This window comes from Ursus maritimus, unplaced genomic scaffold (genome assembly GCF_017311325.1).
Source record: "Ursus maritimus isolate PB19 unplaced genomic scaffold, ASM1731132v1 scaffold_16, whole genome shotgun sequence".
NCBI classification, from domain to species: Eukaryota; Metazoa; Chordata; class Mammalia; order Carnivora; family Ursidae; genus Ursus; species Ursus maritimus.
In genome coordinates, this window is record NW_024424008.1 from 9,153,254 (window position 1) to 9,168,869 (window position 15,616).

At 47.6% G+C, this 15,616-nt stretch overlaps 2 protein-coding genes across 3 annotated transcripts in view; one reads left to right on the plus strand and one right to left on the minus strand.

The window, feature by feature from the left end:
* The window catches only part of PPME1 (protein phosphatase methylesterase 1), an 83,918-nt gene extending 82,647 nt beyond the window's left edge, over positions 1-1,271 (plus strand). The window contains exon 15 of the mRNA XM_040631319.1: positions 53-1,271. Coding sequence (XP_040487253.1) covers positions 53-71 — 19 coding nt within the window. The 3' untranslated portion in view covers positions 72-1,271. The remainder of the gene's footprint in view (positions 1-52) is intronic.
* Positions 1,272-7,610: 6,339 nt separating this feature from the next.
* Positions 7,611-15,616, minus strand: part of P4HA3 (prolyl 4-hydroxylase subunit alpha 3) — a 42,701-nt gene continuing 34,695 nt past the window's right edge. Inside the window, exons 11-13 of one of the 2 annotated variants that reach the window (XM_040630839.1) lie at positions 12,937-13,000; positions 11,462-11,556; positions 7,611-10,700 (exon numbers count right to left, since the gene is read on the minus strand). In XM_040630839.1, coding sequence (XP_040486773.1) covers positions 10,365-10,700; positions 11,462-11,556; positions 12,937-13,000 — 495 coding nt within the window. In that variant the 3' untranslated portion in view covers positions 7,611-10,364. Of the gene's footprint in view, positions 10,701-11,461; positions 11,559-12,931; positions 13,001-15,616 lie in introns of both variants that reach the window. The other variant, XM_040630838.1, reaches the window with a different exon arrangement.

The window sequence follows — 15,616 nt, forward strand, 5'->3', positions numbered from 1 at the left end:
GAAAGCTAGTAATGGTCACATTTGTTTTCCCTTCTCTTTCCACTCTTCACAGTGTGTTTCCTGGCTGTTAGTAACCTGCTGTCCGTCCCTTCCCCAACATTGAGCTCTGTTGTAAATACATCGCACCAGAGGCCACTGTGATGCCGCTGTCTCCTCACCATCCTGCCCGACCATGTGACACCGGCTCCCTATAGACGGGCTTCCCCAGATGTACAAACCCTTTTGTGTATTCCTGCCAAAAACATTGTTTTCCAAGGTCTTCGACCAACCTCGGCCTCCTTAGTCCAAGGCTCCCCAGCTCCCACCCTTTCCCTGTTCAGGGGTAGCCCCTGCCTATTCTCCCTGCCTTGCCTAGGGTGAAGCCTCCATCAGAACTGCCACCCTGGGCCCCATTCCTGGTATTAGGCAATGCACCTGTCTAAATGTCTCTCCAGGCTCAGGGACCTCCATTCCTTGAGATTGTTCTTGGCGTGGTCCTGCCCTACCTCATGGGATGGACCATGCACAGGGTGGTCCTTATTTTCCCCTTTCAAATAAAATATCAGTCAGGTACCTTTTTATCCCAGTCTTACTCTTCCAGGCTTGGAAGACCCGGAGAGGCCAGGATCCCATCCTTAGGAATAGGGAGGGGTGGTGGATAGCATCACAAGAAACCAGCCTGAAAATCAGGTCCAGTCAGTCCAAGCACATGGCCTCCCATCTGGGGAGAGCCCACTGTCCCTCTCCCACATGTCTGGGCACCTGCCGTGGGCTGAGGCCAGGCTGCTCCAAGGGCCTCTTGAGCCCTCACCTGCCGCAGAGCAACCCAGGTTAAATACAGCCCGTGCACAAAGCCATAGGCTAAAGCCTGTGGAGTTGTTTTTAAGAATCAAATTTAACCATTGTCATAATTGGTCCCTGGAGGTGTGCAGAGTGCCCACTTGCCTCTTCTAGACCCACAGCTTATCTTCACCATTTGTGGTTTCCATGTCACTCTTCATAGAAACAGTACAGCCCAGCATCCTCAATCTTTGCCCTCTCCTAGCTGCCTCATCACAGCACTGCGGCCTCCCCATGCTGCCTGGGCCCGCCATTTCCAAGGGCAGGAAGGGGCAGTCTCCTGCAGCCCATCTTTTCTGTGACTGTCTTAGGTGATGCGTAGCCCCCTCCACCTTTCCACCCAACAACTTCCTATATCCCTGTCCTGCTGCACGGTCCAGAGTCTGGGACCTACTTTGTTTCTTTGTTATTTATGACCTTGTTTAAAGAGAATAAATATCTCCCAACCTTTATCGATCTTGTCTTTCTCCATGGAGTTGTCCTTATTTCTGCTTATCTGGGGACAGGGGGACAGTTTGTTGGATTGGATTTAGTCACCATAGGTCTCCAGAAACCCCTTTCCTGAGCCCATCAGCATCTTATGCTCTGTCTGTTCCTCACATCCAGAATGCCCAGTGGAATGGGCAGAGCCAGGCTCCACTGCAAACAGGGAGACCTGGATTCTAGTCCCATTCTTCCAGTTATGTGCTCTGTCGACGTTGGCCCAGAACAGGATAGTCTGTGCACTGTTTATGTGAGTTCCGACACTCATGGCTTCACACCTGCCAACACCAGAACTCTGCCCACAAGCCAGATCATCTCCTGAGCTCTAGATGCTTAGGTTCATCTGCCTTCTGTCTCTCCCAGATGACCAAAGCCACTCATATTCCTAAAATTGAACTTGCCTTCCCCTTAAACCTTGTTCTTCCTCCCGTGTTTCCTTGCTCAGTAAGTGGTAGGTACCACCATCTATTGTCCAAACCAGACAGACTGAACTCTCTAGATGGCTCCCTCTCTCACACCTGCATCCAGCTTACCACCAAACCCCCACCCATGCTCTTTTTTACGTCCCCTGTTTCCCATCCCACAGCCCTGCCATAGCTTAGGCTTCATCTGTCAGCTAGCTCACTCAGTACCCGGGCTGGTTTCCTGCCCTAGCCCCTCCCTTGGTCATCCTCTACACGCTGTTGGAGTCTTCTTCCTATTAGGCTATGGAGCCAGGCTGCCTAAATTAGAACCCAAGGCCCACCCCTTACAGGCTGTTTGAGATAGCCATGGACTTTCTCTCTTTGTGCTGCAGTTTCCTCTGAACAATGATCAACAGTACGTCCCTCACACAGTCTTGAGGACTATGTTAAGTGACTACAGGTTAACTGGCTCTCAGTAACCGGCTTAGGGTAAAGCACTCAATAAATTGTTCATGTCATGTCACTGCTATATTGTACTTAGACCTTTACTCAGAGTGGTCTGCGGACCAGCAGCATCAGTATCATCTGGAAGCTTGTTAAAAATTTTGTCTCCACCCAGACCTGTTGAGTCAGAACTGATCTGCATTCTAACAAGCACATTAATTCTGAGTTCTGGTTTAGATGTTCCCGAAGTATTTCAGGGTAAAGCATGAGCTCCGTAGCAGAGAAGGAAAGTGCCTTGTGTGTGATGTGCTTTCTCCCGCCCAAGTGCTGGGGGTGGGGGGGGCTCCCTTTACTGGGCTGTGTGCTCTCTGTCCACAGGAGGGCAGCATAATCACACGCATGGCTTTCAGAAACACATCCGCACTTCCGTTCACCGGGCAAGTCCTAATACTCAGCAAATTTTGCGTGTCATCGAATTCACTTTACACACATCTCGTTTAATCCTCACAGCATCTCTATGAGGTAAGTGGTGTTACTCCTCTTACAAGTAGGCAGACAGGTCCAAATTCATACAGCCCAGAGGTGGTGGTGTCAGAATTAAGACCTAGCTTGTGTCCTCTCCACATTGCCTCCCGGACAATACAGGGGACCCTGAACAGAGGTCATTTTGGTCTAGGTACCATTCTTAAAATAACAAGAGGATGATGACCAGGGATTGAGGCTTCTTCAGGCTTGATGGCTGGAGACAGAATGATACGTTGAGCTTTCGGTTACGTTCTGTTCTATCACTTACACCTCCTTTATCTTTGTATCCGTGTGAAGTACAGGCCTTATTATCCCTGCTTTGAAGGTCAGGAATTGAAGCTCAGATGTGAAATGGCTAGCCCACAGCCATGGCTAGGAGGTGGCAGCATCTTCGCCCACTGAGTGTTCCATTGTACCCTAGCAGGTGAAGGAGGACAGGTAGGTTCCTGTCTCACAGAGCTGAAGAAGCAGCTCGTGGACAAAGAAGAGTGAGTAGAGCAATAGAGGTTTTATTAAGCAAGGGTAAAGAAAAAAAAAAGCTCTCAGGAGTGAAGGGGTCCCAACAGGGTTGCCACTGCGGGCTTTTAGGGTTGGACTTTTATTGAAGGCTAACCAGGGAACTTAATCCTTTTATCGTCTCTATTGATAGCACCATTGAGTAAGGACTAGCGATAAACCTTTAATGGCTTACTTCCTTTTTTAGGTTCGGGTGATTCTTTGCAGGACACAAGTAGCTGTTATAACAAAACCCCGCCTCTGACTCCTAGGGCAGGGTTTGTTCCCTTATCTCGAATTTCCTTACACCTCTGCATTTTTGTGATTTTTGTGAGCCTGATCCCATAGCCCCCTACCTATCTCACCCTACCTAGCCCCGCCTGTCCCTTTTCACGTAGCGTATCTTTAATAAGCACCTACTATGTGCTGGCCATCACAACATCCTTGTGAAGCCTACAGGTCAGCACTATGAACTCCGGAAGGGAGCGGAGGAGACCCCAGACCCTTTGAATGAGGGATTTGCTACAGAGCCAGAAGGAGCATGTTTGGGTAAAACCAAAGGCCATTCTGTCACACACACCCCCTAAAGAATGTCCAAGGAGAACATCCTGAAAAAAGGAGGTAGACAAATTTTGGGGTAGCCATTGATCTACTGGTGGGGGGAGAACCTCGAGATTGAGGTACTCAGCGGCATGAAAAGAGCCGGGTATGGATGACTCCTTACCCTCTTCTAAACCTGCTGTTAGGGGCATTTATTTGCTGGTTAAGCAAACCCGAGCACCTATTCTGTACCAATCTTCCAACGGACTTTAGAGATAGAAATAACGAGGCCCTTCAGATGGCTCAGTCTAGACACACTGTTATAGAAACAGTGACCACACTGTGTAAAGAGGAAGGGGACAACTAAACCTCTTTGAAAACAGGTGGGGGGTGGCTGCATAAAGAGGTATCATTTGAATTGAGCTTTGAAGCATCACCACAGGGTGGAGGTATAGAAGGAAGGGAAATAAAATGCATTGCAGGTAGAGGGGTCAGCATACACAAGTCCAGCATACTTGAAAGTCAGTCTGAGAACTGGTAGATTAGTGGGATTAGTATGGTTGGAGTGATGGCTGACAGGAGAGTCAGCAGGAGACAGGACATAAAGGCCATGAGTGGCAAGAATGGGGAGTTGTCAGGGACACCTGCGTGGCCCAGTAGACTAAGCATCTGCCTTTGGCTTAGGTCATGATCCTAGGGTCCCGGGATCTAGCCCAACATCAGGCTCCCTGCTCAGTGGGGAGCCTGCTTCTCCCTCTGCCCCTCCCCCTTGCTCGTGCACATGCTCCCTCTCTTTCTCTCTCTCTCTCTCCCTCAAGTAAATAAATAAAATCTTGAGAAAGAAAGAAAAGAAAAGAAGAGAAAAGAAAAGAAAAGAAAAGAAAAGAAAAGAAAAAAGAAAAAAGAATGGGGAGTTGTCAGAAGTTAAGGAACTCCAGTATCCTGCGCAGACGGATTGGTAGACACCAGACTCTCAAAAGGCAGTGTGGCAGTCAGGTAAAAGGCAAAGGTGTACTTAACCAGGACAATGGCTGCAGGGATGAGATCCTAGGAGGAAAGGCTCTTTAGCTTGGAGGTGGAATGAACGGACAAATTGGACAGTAAGATGCCAAGGATTCTTCAGTTGGATTCAGGGGTCTGTCATCAGAACTGGCGGTAGGGAGTTAAAGGTCAGGACTTCACAAGGAAAGAGCAGGAAGAGAGCCTGCAATAGGAGTAGAGGAAGCAAAAGATAGTTACACTCTCCCCTGCAGGAATGGAGTTTCTGAGCCAACTCTTCTGCCCCAGCTGGCTGCCCCACTAGTGGCCAGAATCAACACATTCTCAGTCTGGGTCCAGGGCTCAGAAAGTTATGTAAACTCAAGAGACTCCCTTATTCCTAGAGCTGGTTTCCTCTCTCAGCAGTTTGCTAGAAAACCCCAGCCTGTAGCCAGGCGAAACCTTGGAAACGGGGACTAGCCGAATGGCTGGCCTCTTACACGTGGGGGAAGTGACTGCTGCCCTCCTGGCCCATAAGGTGATAAGCAGATGAACAAGAGGTATAATGGTCATTACTTTTATTATGCTCCATCTGAAAAGTGGCAAACTTTAAAGAACATGGAGACGGTAGTTATCTATGGGGATCCATCTGAGCCATGCCCTCAAACCCTCAGCCAAAGAGTTTCCCCTTAGCACTTCATTTCTTTGAAATAATCTTCGATTTCACCAGGGGTGACCCACTTCATATGCAAATATGCTCCTGGCAGAGACTCGAGGGACCCTCAGTCATTCAGACTTTAGGAAAAGGCCAATCAAGCACTTCCTGGGAAGGATCAAGTGACCAAGGAAAGGAATAAAAGGGGGGTGGGGCAGGCTCTCCTTCCAAAGTGGGAGAAAATTGTGGGGATTCCAAGGTGAGGAAGAAAGAAAAGTCCAGAGAGAAAGAGGCTGTTTAGAAGCAGCTGGTGGGGAGAAACTCCATGCCCCAGATCCCAGCTCTTCTTCTGTGAATTTAGGGAAGGTTTTTTTTTCTTCTTCTTTTTTTTGAGCCTCCTTTTCCTCCTTTGCCAAAAGGGGGTAATTGTTGTACGACAAGGGAGATAAAATAGCCGGCACAGAGTAGATACAAATGTTTGTCTCCTCTCCCTAGCTTTGAAGGGATTTCATAGTTTTGCTAAGTGTACAGCAGTCTGCCCACCAATGTCCCTTCTCCCCACCCCACCCCACCCCCTCTCCTTTGCCTTCTCCCAGCTTGAGCAGCCAAGTGCTCCAGACAGGAGACTCTTTGAATGGTTCCATGAAAGGGCAGTTTGTGCTGTCTGTCCTTGGCACTGCTGGACAAGGACCCCCCAGGATTAACACCCTCTCACTTCCTTCTCCCCAGCAGCTCAGCTCTCCTGTCCCCTTGTGTATAAAAGTGAGGGGGTAGCTGCTCCCTGCCCTCTATCCGCACACATTCTCTTTCCGTTGTGTTCCTGGGGCCCCGATGTAGAAGCCCTTTCCGCCCACTCTAGCCATAGGGCTCTGCCCTTTCTCCCAGTTCCTGTGATCCTTAGGGTAACACCACACAGCTTTCCACTTGATTATATCCAATTAGCTATTCTTACATTTGGGTGTCTGCTAATTTTGCCTCAAGGGCAGTGAGCAGGCCTCCTCATTTTCTTGGATTCTCACGGAACACGTAGCATGGAGCTGTTCACGCAATAGGTGTTCATGCAGCTCTGGGGAATTGAGGTGATTCATTTGTGTATTCAACAAATACCTCCATCTGGGGCGCCTGGGTGGCTCAGTCGTTAAGGGTCTGCCTTCGGCTCAGGGCGTGATCCCGGTGTTATAGGATCGAGCCCCACATCGGGCTCCTCCGCTGGGAGCCTGCTTCTTCCTCTCCCACTCCCCGTGCTTTTCTCTCTCTCACTGGCTGTCTCTGTGTCAAATAAATAAATAAAATCTTTAAAAAAAAAACCAACAAAAACAAATACCTACATCTGATAGGATTCTAACTATTAGGCATTAGAGGCAGAAAGGATAGACCTCTCAACACCTGGGAAAGGGTTAGAGACTCCTCTCAAAAAATACTGGCTCCAAAGACAGTACTGCCAGTGGGAGCAAAACAACCACAGCAAAATAACATGCAGTGTAGACAACAGCTGGCTAGTTAAGATCTTTGGAGACAGACCTGGATTTGAGTCCTGCTTCTGCCACTTCATAGCTGTGTAACCTCAGGCAAGTTACACGTTCTCTGCCTCGGTTTCTCTCATCTGCAAAATGGAGATACTAGTACCTATCTCATCGTAAGCACTGCAGGAGACAAGTACACCTAAGTTCTTAGCACAGTGCCTGGCCTACGGTGTATGGCCAGAATGTGGTCACCAGTGAGAATGATGATAGTCATTTACGTAAAAGAATATTCTCTGGAGTGAGGCTTGTTGGAGTGATACAACAGCTCACTTGGACAAGGTCATTAGAAAAAAGACCGAAGAACAGTGTAAGAAAGAAACAAAATTACAAACAAGTAGTGCCCCAAACCACAGTCAGCCCTGTCCTGAATTAGCTACCTACCCACTAAGCACTGTTAGGGCCCCAAAGCATCCCACTTACTAGCAGGACTAGTCAGAGTTTCTGAGGGCATGGAGATTGGTGCAAATACAAAAGAATAAGGCCTTTCCACTCTCTAGTTGTGGTACAATGGAGGGACATACCTTTGATAACCACTGAATGGAAAGAACACTGGTAAAAGAGACAGACCAGGCCTGGGGCCAAGCTCTACTATATAACCCCAGGCAAGCCACTAACCATTCCAGACCTTGCTTTCCATAATGCCTGCTCTTTTCCTCCCTGGGTAGGTGAGGTTCAAGAGGAGTGCTAAGTGTTTTGAAAACTGACATACTGACCAGAAGTAAGGCGGTACTATTCATAGCTCAAGGGACAGGCAGTCCCCCTGTTTGCACAGCCCTGCCTTTCCTTCCAAGCTTCCCTCAAGAGCTGGTCAGTCTCTCCTTCCCAGGAAGCCTCTGAGGAGCTTCTCAGTGCTGTGTCCCTGTTTCCTCCTGTGGCTACACTGTCTTAACGATGATTTGAGGATCTAGGCAGGGTCGGCATCTAATTCTCCTCTCCATTCCGGGTTCCTGCAAGGGCTTGGCACTGAGTCAACACTTTGGTAAACAAATGAGGCTACCCCAAGCCACCGCGATCCCTTCAGCTCTGGACTGCAGCGTTCAAGAATTCTTCTCTTACTGCATGCAACCTTTCCACATTGTGCTTAACTTCCATTTAACACGGGGTGCACATGTCTCCTCTCCCTACTGGCCATCTGCTCCCAGGGACTGCATCCTGCACCTCTCAGCACCCCTGCAGCACGCCTGGGCCTAGGCCTGCCCCTGGGAAATGCTCAGTAGGCACTCCTTGCCAGACAGTTCTTGGCCCTCAGTCGCCTGATCAGGATGTGTGATAACTGCCACACGGCAGACACTGCAAAAGTAGTGGTTTAAAAGCACAAGGTTTGGAGCCAGACTATGGCACTTGGGCAAGTTACCTAACTGCACCTCTGCCTCCGTATCTGTAAAACGGGCATAATACTGCATTGACCGCGTACGGTTGGGGTGAACATTGACTCACTGACACAGATAAGCCCTTAGACCAGTGCCCCTAGAATGGTAAACTCACCAAGTTCACCGCTGCTGTTACCAGCTGAGACCAACCCCGCAGTTCCGAGAAGGCCCGGCTCTGATGCCTGCAGCTGTAAAGAAGGGGAGCTGTGTTGCTCGTAGACAGTAGCTTTCTGTTTCAGGCCCAGTCCTCTGGAGCCTCAGTATGTGACCGAGGGTAGCAGACCATGCCACCCCCAAATATGCCACTCTGGCACATTTTTTTGAGCTATGGGCACTTGAAGAAAAACAAATGCAGGGAGCGGCTCTCTCTGAACTCCCCTTATCTCCCTAAAGACAGATCCTCCGAAAGGAAGTCAGTTGTCATAAATCTCCTCCCTGGAAGTTTCTGCAACTGGGGAAGACTGACTCATCACAGGAGAGACTGGAAGTAGACACTACACCCAGACAGACTTTGTCACAAACTATCATACCGCTCATCTGTTTTTCTAAGGGCCCCTTCATCTTTCCTAAAAATCTCCCCTAAGAGGCCTACGTCTCCCCCTCCCCTTCCCCTATTAAGATGATGTTTAATCCTGAATTCTAAGCCACGTGGGGGAGTTAGTCATTTTTCCCTCAGTGTCTCCCATGTATCCATGAGGCATACACGTTCATCAACTGCTGTTTTTCTCTTGCTAATCTGTCTTTTATTACAGAGGCCTCAGCTAAGAATAAAGAAGAGTAGAGGTAAAATTCCCTCCCCTGCATGACAAAATTTAGTAATTTAGTGAGAGGGGTTACAGAATGTTGGGACACTCGGCAGAAATACTGAAGATGTGACCAGGTGCTCATTGAGGCCCTGGAGGAAGCTGGATATCAGCCCATTAGAACCCTTTCCTTAGGGGCACAAGCCTGGGAAGCAGCAATCCCGAAGTACACAGCGCCGGGACAGGGCAGAGGCCCCCCAGCGGCCACCCAGTCCTTTAACTGTGTGCCTTCTTGGTGAGCGAGACACACACTCCCGCCCCACTGAGGCACCTGAGCCAAGTTGCCTGGAATGTGCTCTGCCCCAGCGCTCAAACATTACAGTCACTTACAATACAGCCCCGGCTCATGCTCGTCCTTCTGTCGGGAAATGCTTCTGCTCATTAGACTCTATGAAAAGTACCAGTCCTCCAAAGTGCGGCTCAAAAGGTGCCTTTTTAGTCATTTATCCAAAAATATTTGCTGAATGCCTACTTATTTGAACCAAACCTTCTTCGGGAGATACCAAGAGGAAGAAGGAGTGCAGAGTCTAGTGCAAGCAGCAGGCAAATAAACAAATACTGAAATTCAGCGCGCTGGGGGCTATTAGAGAAGCGCGGACAGAGTATAGTGGGGCCCTTAAAGCACCCACCCTGCAGGGAAGACAACTGACCACAAATGACCGGAGTGATTTGAGAAATGTGTTATGAAGAAAATAAAATCAGTTAACATGAAAGAAAATGGCTGGCGAGTCGGATGATAGGGAAGAGATGTCTGAGGTGACACTGAGCCCAGAGTGGGCTGATGAGAAGAGCCCGGCCATGGGGAGTCGGAAGGAGTAGCAAATGCAAAGACCTGAAAGGTAGGAACGATGCTGATGGCGATGAGCATAGGTTTTAGGAACAGAAAGAATGTCTTGTGTCTGGAATATAATGAGAGGGGAATGGTGGGAGGTGAGCCAAGTTGAGATTATAGCATAAATACATTTTTATGTATTTTTTTAATTCAATGTTATAACGTAAGAATATGCTTGGTTGTGAAAAATGATTTGTAGACATTTTTAATGGCTGTATTAAAAAATCCTCATATAAAAAAAAGAAAGTTTCATTCTGCTTGGAAAAAAAAAAATCCTATGAGGTACACTCCTGTTATGGAGACAGTCCCTGCTCAGTCTTCAGGAGAAGTCAGTGGGGAGAAGGGCAGGAAGCCATGGGGGTTAGGCTAGCCCCCTCCCGCAGGTGTCCTCACTGCCACTTCTGGGCCCCTGTGGTCAAGGCTCAGAGTGGCAAAAACCCCACTGACCAAACCCCAGGGACTACTGATATATCCTGTTTCTATTCTAGAGTGTCTAAGCCCCAGAAACTTCTCCCTCTGGCCTTCTTGCACCCTTCTTTGTATTGCCCATCCATTCTACTCTGACTGATGGTTTGAGAAGAATTCTCAGGTGTTCCTGGTACAGACCACTTCCTTTTGCAAGGAACAAGCAATGCTGACAAGGCCGTCTTCCAGAAGGTAGCTCTCCTTTCTCCTCTCCTAGCCTGGCCTTTGGCTTCTGGCTTCTCTGGAAAGCCGCAGGACTCCACCAGCTTCTCTCTGCCAACATGCCAACAATTTTAGTCTTTCGGGCTTGAGGTGCAGGGTCTGCGAAATTCCTGTCCATACTCATGTATCCACTTGTTGGCCACTGGGAGAGAATGGGGAATAAAAGACCAGGCTCAACAGAGCAGACAGCAACAATGCTCGCTCACAGGGTCATGCAAGGGCCGCTTACATTCTGCACCTTGGGCAATTCCCTTGCCTCCCCCTAGTTCCAGCCCTGCGACAGACTACAGGTGTTGCTGCTAGCAAAGATAAAGAGAAAAAGTCTCTGACAGGGTCCTGTCTACTACAGACTCATTTGCAAACCCTGTAAGCTCCTGAAAGTCCACCCTCCCCCTGGTGCAATGAAAAAAAAGGGGTGGTTTCTCTAGGCAATGGCCATCTCAGCATGAGAGTCTGGTCGACTTCTTTTTCTGTCTTCAGAACTAAGTGCTTTTGGACACATATATGACATAAATACATCTGCTTATTTACTTATCTCTTCCTTGTGACCATCTCCTCACGGGGAGGCACTAAATGGGACACACAGTGGCTTGATGGTTCTCTCCTTGGGTTAGAGGGCTGGAACTTAGGACCATTTTCCTCCTCAGCTGTGCTCAGGAATCAAGGCCTCTCTGGTCAGGTCAGTAAACTTTCACCGACACCTGCTCTGTGAGAGGATCTCTGCCCTTTAAGGCTTCCCAATCTGTTGGGGGCAACTAACCCACAAGCTGATCATCTCAGTATCATGTGGCACTATAAGGAAACTTTTGGAATGACAGGGCTGTGCTATTTTCCATCCACCCCCTATCTGACTTTACTCTGAACCCCTCACCCAATTCTCATGCCCAGAGAGGCAGGCCTTACCCCACTTATCTCCCACCAGGACAGGACAGCCCGCATGAAGTGTGTCACCATCCCCTTCACCACTCCTATGCAGATTCCACCAAAACAGTGCCGCATTCTGAAAACAAAAGGGCCCACCCCAGAGACGGTCAGCCCAGAATTTCAGTCCTTTGGAAGTACATAGGCTATGGCTAAGGACAAATGCATGCATATCATTAAATGAGAAAACTGTCCATGCAGATTGGGGGCAAGGCATGTATAACATGGCACAAAATGGCGTAAGTTGCCATTCACCCATTCCTTCATGAATACATGATTTATTGAGGGCCTACTCTGCTCCAGGCCCTGAGGATTCAGAGACAAATCATATCCAATTCTGCTCTCAGGAGCCCACAGTCTTATAGGAGAGACAGATATAAAAACAGAGGAGGACAAGACAGTGTGGCAAGTGCTAAGAGAAAGGTGAACACATGATGTCATTGGATCCCAGGGGAGAGGCCCTCAGCAAAAACCACAAAGCAGAACAAAATATTCCTTATACAATTAAGACCTTAATCAGATGCTTACCCTTCCTCAGGCACTTACCAATAATACCCCCAGGAAGCAGGCTTTATCATACTCCCCACTTTATAAGCAAGGAAGTTGAGGATTAGGGGCTTTAAGTAATGCAACTAAGAAGGAACAAAGTCGAGACTCAAACCCAGGTGTCTTGACAAATCCTGTATGTCCATTTTCCCCCAATGCACGGCCTTTTCCCCTACAATTCCTATAGACCTAGTTTAACCTTGGCCATTAGAAGCTGTCAAAGCCCAAGGTAATGAGAGCTTTCCAGAATGCACCGATAGCTTCTACATTCCCAAGTCTAGAAGAGACACCAATCCCCTGCCTTTACTTAGGCAATGCTTACTGGTGCTGTGCTAAGTGTTTTATAGGCACGGTATCATTTCTGTATCTTCATTTCATTCCCCAATTAGGTAAGGGCTTTGAGGGAGCTTGATGGGTCTGCAACTGGGGGGAAATGAAACCTCTTATCACGTGGCCCTCTGTGCCTCACGTGATCTCATAGCTCTTACTGCAATATGCTGTTACTGCCTGTTAACGTCTCTGTGAGCTCCTGGAGGATAAGGGCTATGAGTTTTCCTCTGTACCCTCAGTGCTTTCGGCCCTCAGTGTTTCCTGAATGAATGCCTGAGGGACCCGTTGCTCTAGAGGATCCAAGGGTCACCAAAACCTTTGAGTTCTATCGTAATAGAGAAGGCAGACATGTGATCATCCACTTGTAATATAAGTAGCCATAAAACTTAAAAATAGACGCACAAGTCACATGTGGTCATCTAAATTGAGGAATTATCTTTGATTCTGAGAATCAGGGGAAAATGCCTTTTATCCCTCCTCCCAGGAATAAGCTTGCACGCACAGACAGCACGGAAGCTCAGGTGTTAGTTCTGCACTCTCATTACCACCATGTGCTGGGACCAGACCCCCACTCACCTTGACCACAGGCACACTGAAGTTGGCATAGATGAAGGCAGTGGCTCCTCCAGCTTCCACGGAGCTCAGCTACAATGCCAAAGAGCCAGCGTTGAAATAGTCCCTGACCACCCAACCCTGCCCCACTTGACATCTGATGTCATTTCTGCATAGAATCCTTCCTGTGTCCCCCTATTTCAGCTCTGGGAGAAATACTTATTGAAAGATAATCACCCAACTTAAGAATTAAGGGAGCCTACTCCCTGGCATCATTGTTTACCTGCAGGGCCACAAGAGGACAGCCTTTAGGAACACCCCCTTTCTTTATCCTTCCAGCTAACATCCTTATTGAGGGCTACAGTAAGTTGATTTGAAGTTGGAGACCCTCAGGAAGAAATCTGGTTTATATCACAACCAAAGACATACACACACCCCTGAAATAAAAGTTTCATTAAATATTCTTACTACATGAGATATCCTTTGTTATTGTCCATATTATTTTATTCTATTCTAGTTCAGATTTCTTAAATGCTGACCACATCCACTAAATTAATTTCCCAGCCCACTAACGGATCATGACTGTGGCTTACAGAGCACTGTTTATACTACAGTCAGTTTTCAAAGTTGGGCATTGTAGGAACCACTGATGGCAGCTTTGGCATGTTTCCCAGACCACTCATCCCATTCTAGGTAACCTCAGCTAAGGAGTTTCACCATTGAGATATTCTAGAATTGTAGATGTCTTCTCTTAATATGAACTTTTTTCTTCTGATTGTCAAAGAAATATATAAAAAATTTAAAAATACAGGAAAATACAAATATTGCTCATCACATTGAGAAAAAGGCACTGTTGTAATTTACATACTAACTGGGCATTTATTCAGCACTGACTATATGCTAGACATTATACTAAGTCCTTATAGGTATATTATCTCATTTATTCCTCACAACAATCCTGTAAGTTAGAATTATTATTGTTATAATTAATATTTAACAGATGAGGAAACTGAGTCTCAGAGCGATTAAGTACTTAACAAAAGGTCACATCACTCTTCTGTGACTGAGCCCGATTTGAACTGAGCCAATGCTAACTACAGAGTCCTTGCTCACAATCTTCATGCCATACCCTTGAACATTCAGGTTATTTCCAAATGTTTGCTATTACAAGCAACTCTTAGTAAAATCATTTTTTTTCATGTTACACTGTTCTCATGAGAGAGTCTGGACCACTAGTATCACTGAGTCAAGAGTGTGTGCATACATTGGATACCTTTGATACGTAATGCGAAATGACTTTCTCACCAGCGGTGCAACAGGACAGAGCCAGTCCGACCTCACCCTGTCTACCGGAACGTGGGTGGATCCACATTCGCCTGTTAGGCGTTAGGATGTTGGCACTTGTTAGAGGAAACTGAACTGACACGGTTCAGAACCTGGAGGTGGCAGTGGTGATGTTTAGCATTTCCTGGCTCCCCCCGTAGCCCCTCGGGAAGGTCGATGAGAGCACCAGTTTGCTCCTTGTGTTCAAGTAATGGGATGATTCCGTTGTAACCCCTGTTGTCAGCAGCTAGGGATGTAAGCAAGATACACAGGGGCAGCCTGCACTCACCTGCGTTCCCTTCCGTGCGGTTTTGCAGTATGGCGGGAAGGAATGACTTATCGAACAAATTGAAAAGAGAATCTGACCTGTGTGCTAAGAAGCTCCTGAGCAGGATTGTGAGATCGGTGTGGTGAAGTAAACCTTCCACTGTTTTGTACTGGGACTGATCTTATCTCCAGTTTGGATAAAAAATTACTAACTTGATTTCAGCTCAGTCCTCTGCACATCTTATAGATTATTTTCTCCCTACAATATTACTCTTAGAGTCTCCATAAACCTGAATGTCTGTCGTTAGAAATGTTTGTAACAGTCTTTACCTCAACCTGAAGATGAAAGAATTGGGATAACCTAGCACGTCCTAGGTCCCATGGTGTCGATGCCCCTTTAAGGGGTCCTATACCTGCTTCTGGGATGCACTGATAGAAACCTATTGGCTAAAACTTTACAGAGTGACGTCCCCTTGCATTATGTCGTCAGATCCTCACGATAACCCAACGAGGAGGTGCAGGACAAGAAAACAAGCTCAAAGAATTGATGTGATTTGCGCTGAGGCCACATATTAAGTGGCAGAACTGGAATTAGGCCAACTAACTCTAAGTGCATTCCATTCCACTATCACAAATGCTTATACTCAAATGTACATGCACACGTGTGTATACTCACCCCCCTCCACACACACACACACACACACTTGCATTTTGCCATTTAAAATTGCAGGGCTCTTGCATCCAATCTACCCCTACCATAGTAACTGAGCCTCGGTAACCAGGGAACCAGAGGTAGGAGATATTAGGGAGGTAAAGAACAGAGAGATCCTGGCCCCTAGATGTCCTATCCTTTGCTTGATACCAATATTCTTCACTGCCTGTGACTTCCCACGTCCTCTTGAGTCATCAACCAGAGATGCAACCAGCTGCTGATACAAGACATGCCCCTGCCTGGAGAGCTGACGTCCCTCTATGCCTGATCAGAACACTCAGAATGACCACTAGAGGCCAGACACCACCGGAAGCGGCAGCCTCTGGGTCTGCAGGAAGTATAAAACCGAGTCACAGGAAGAACTACAATGAATCCCCAGCATTACAGACCATGAAGTGTGGCCTCTG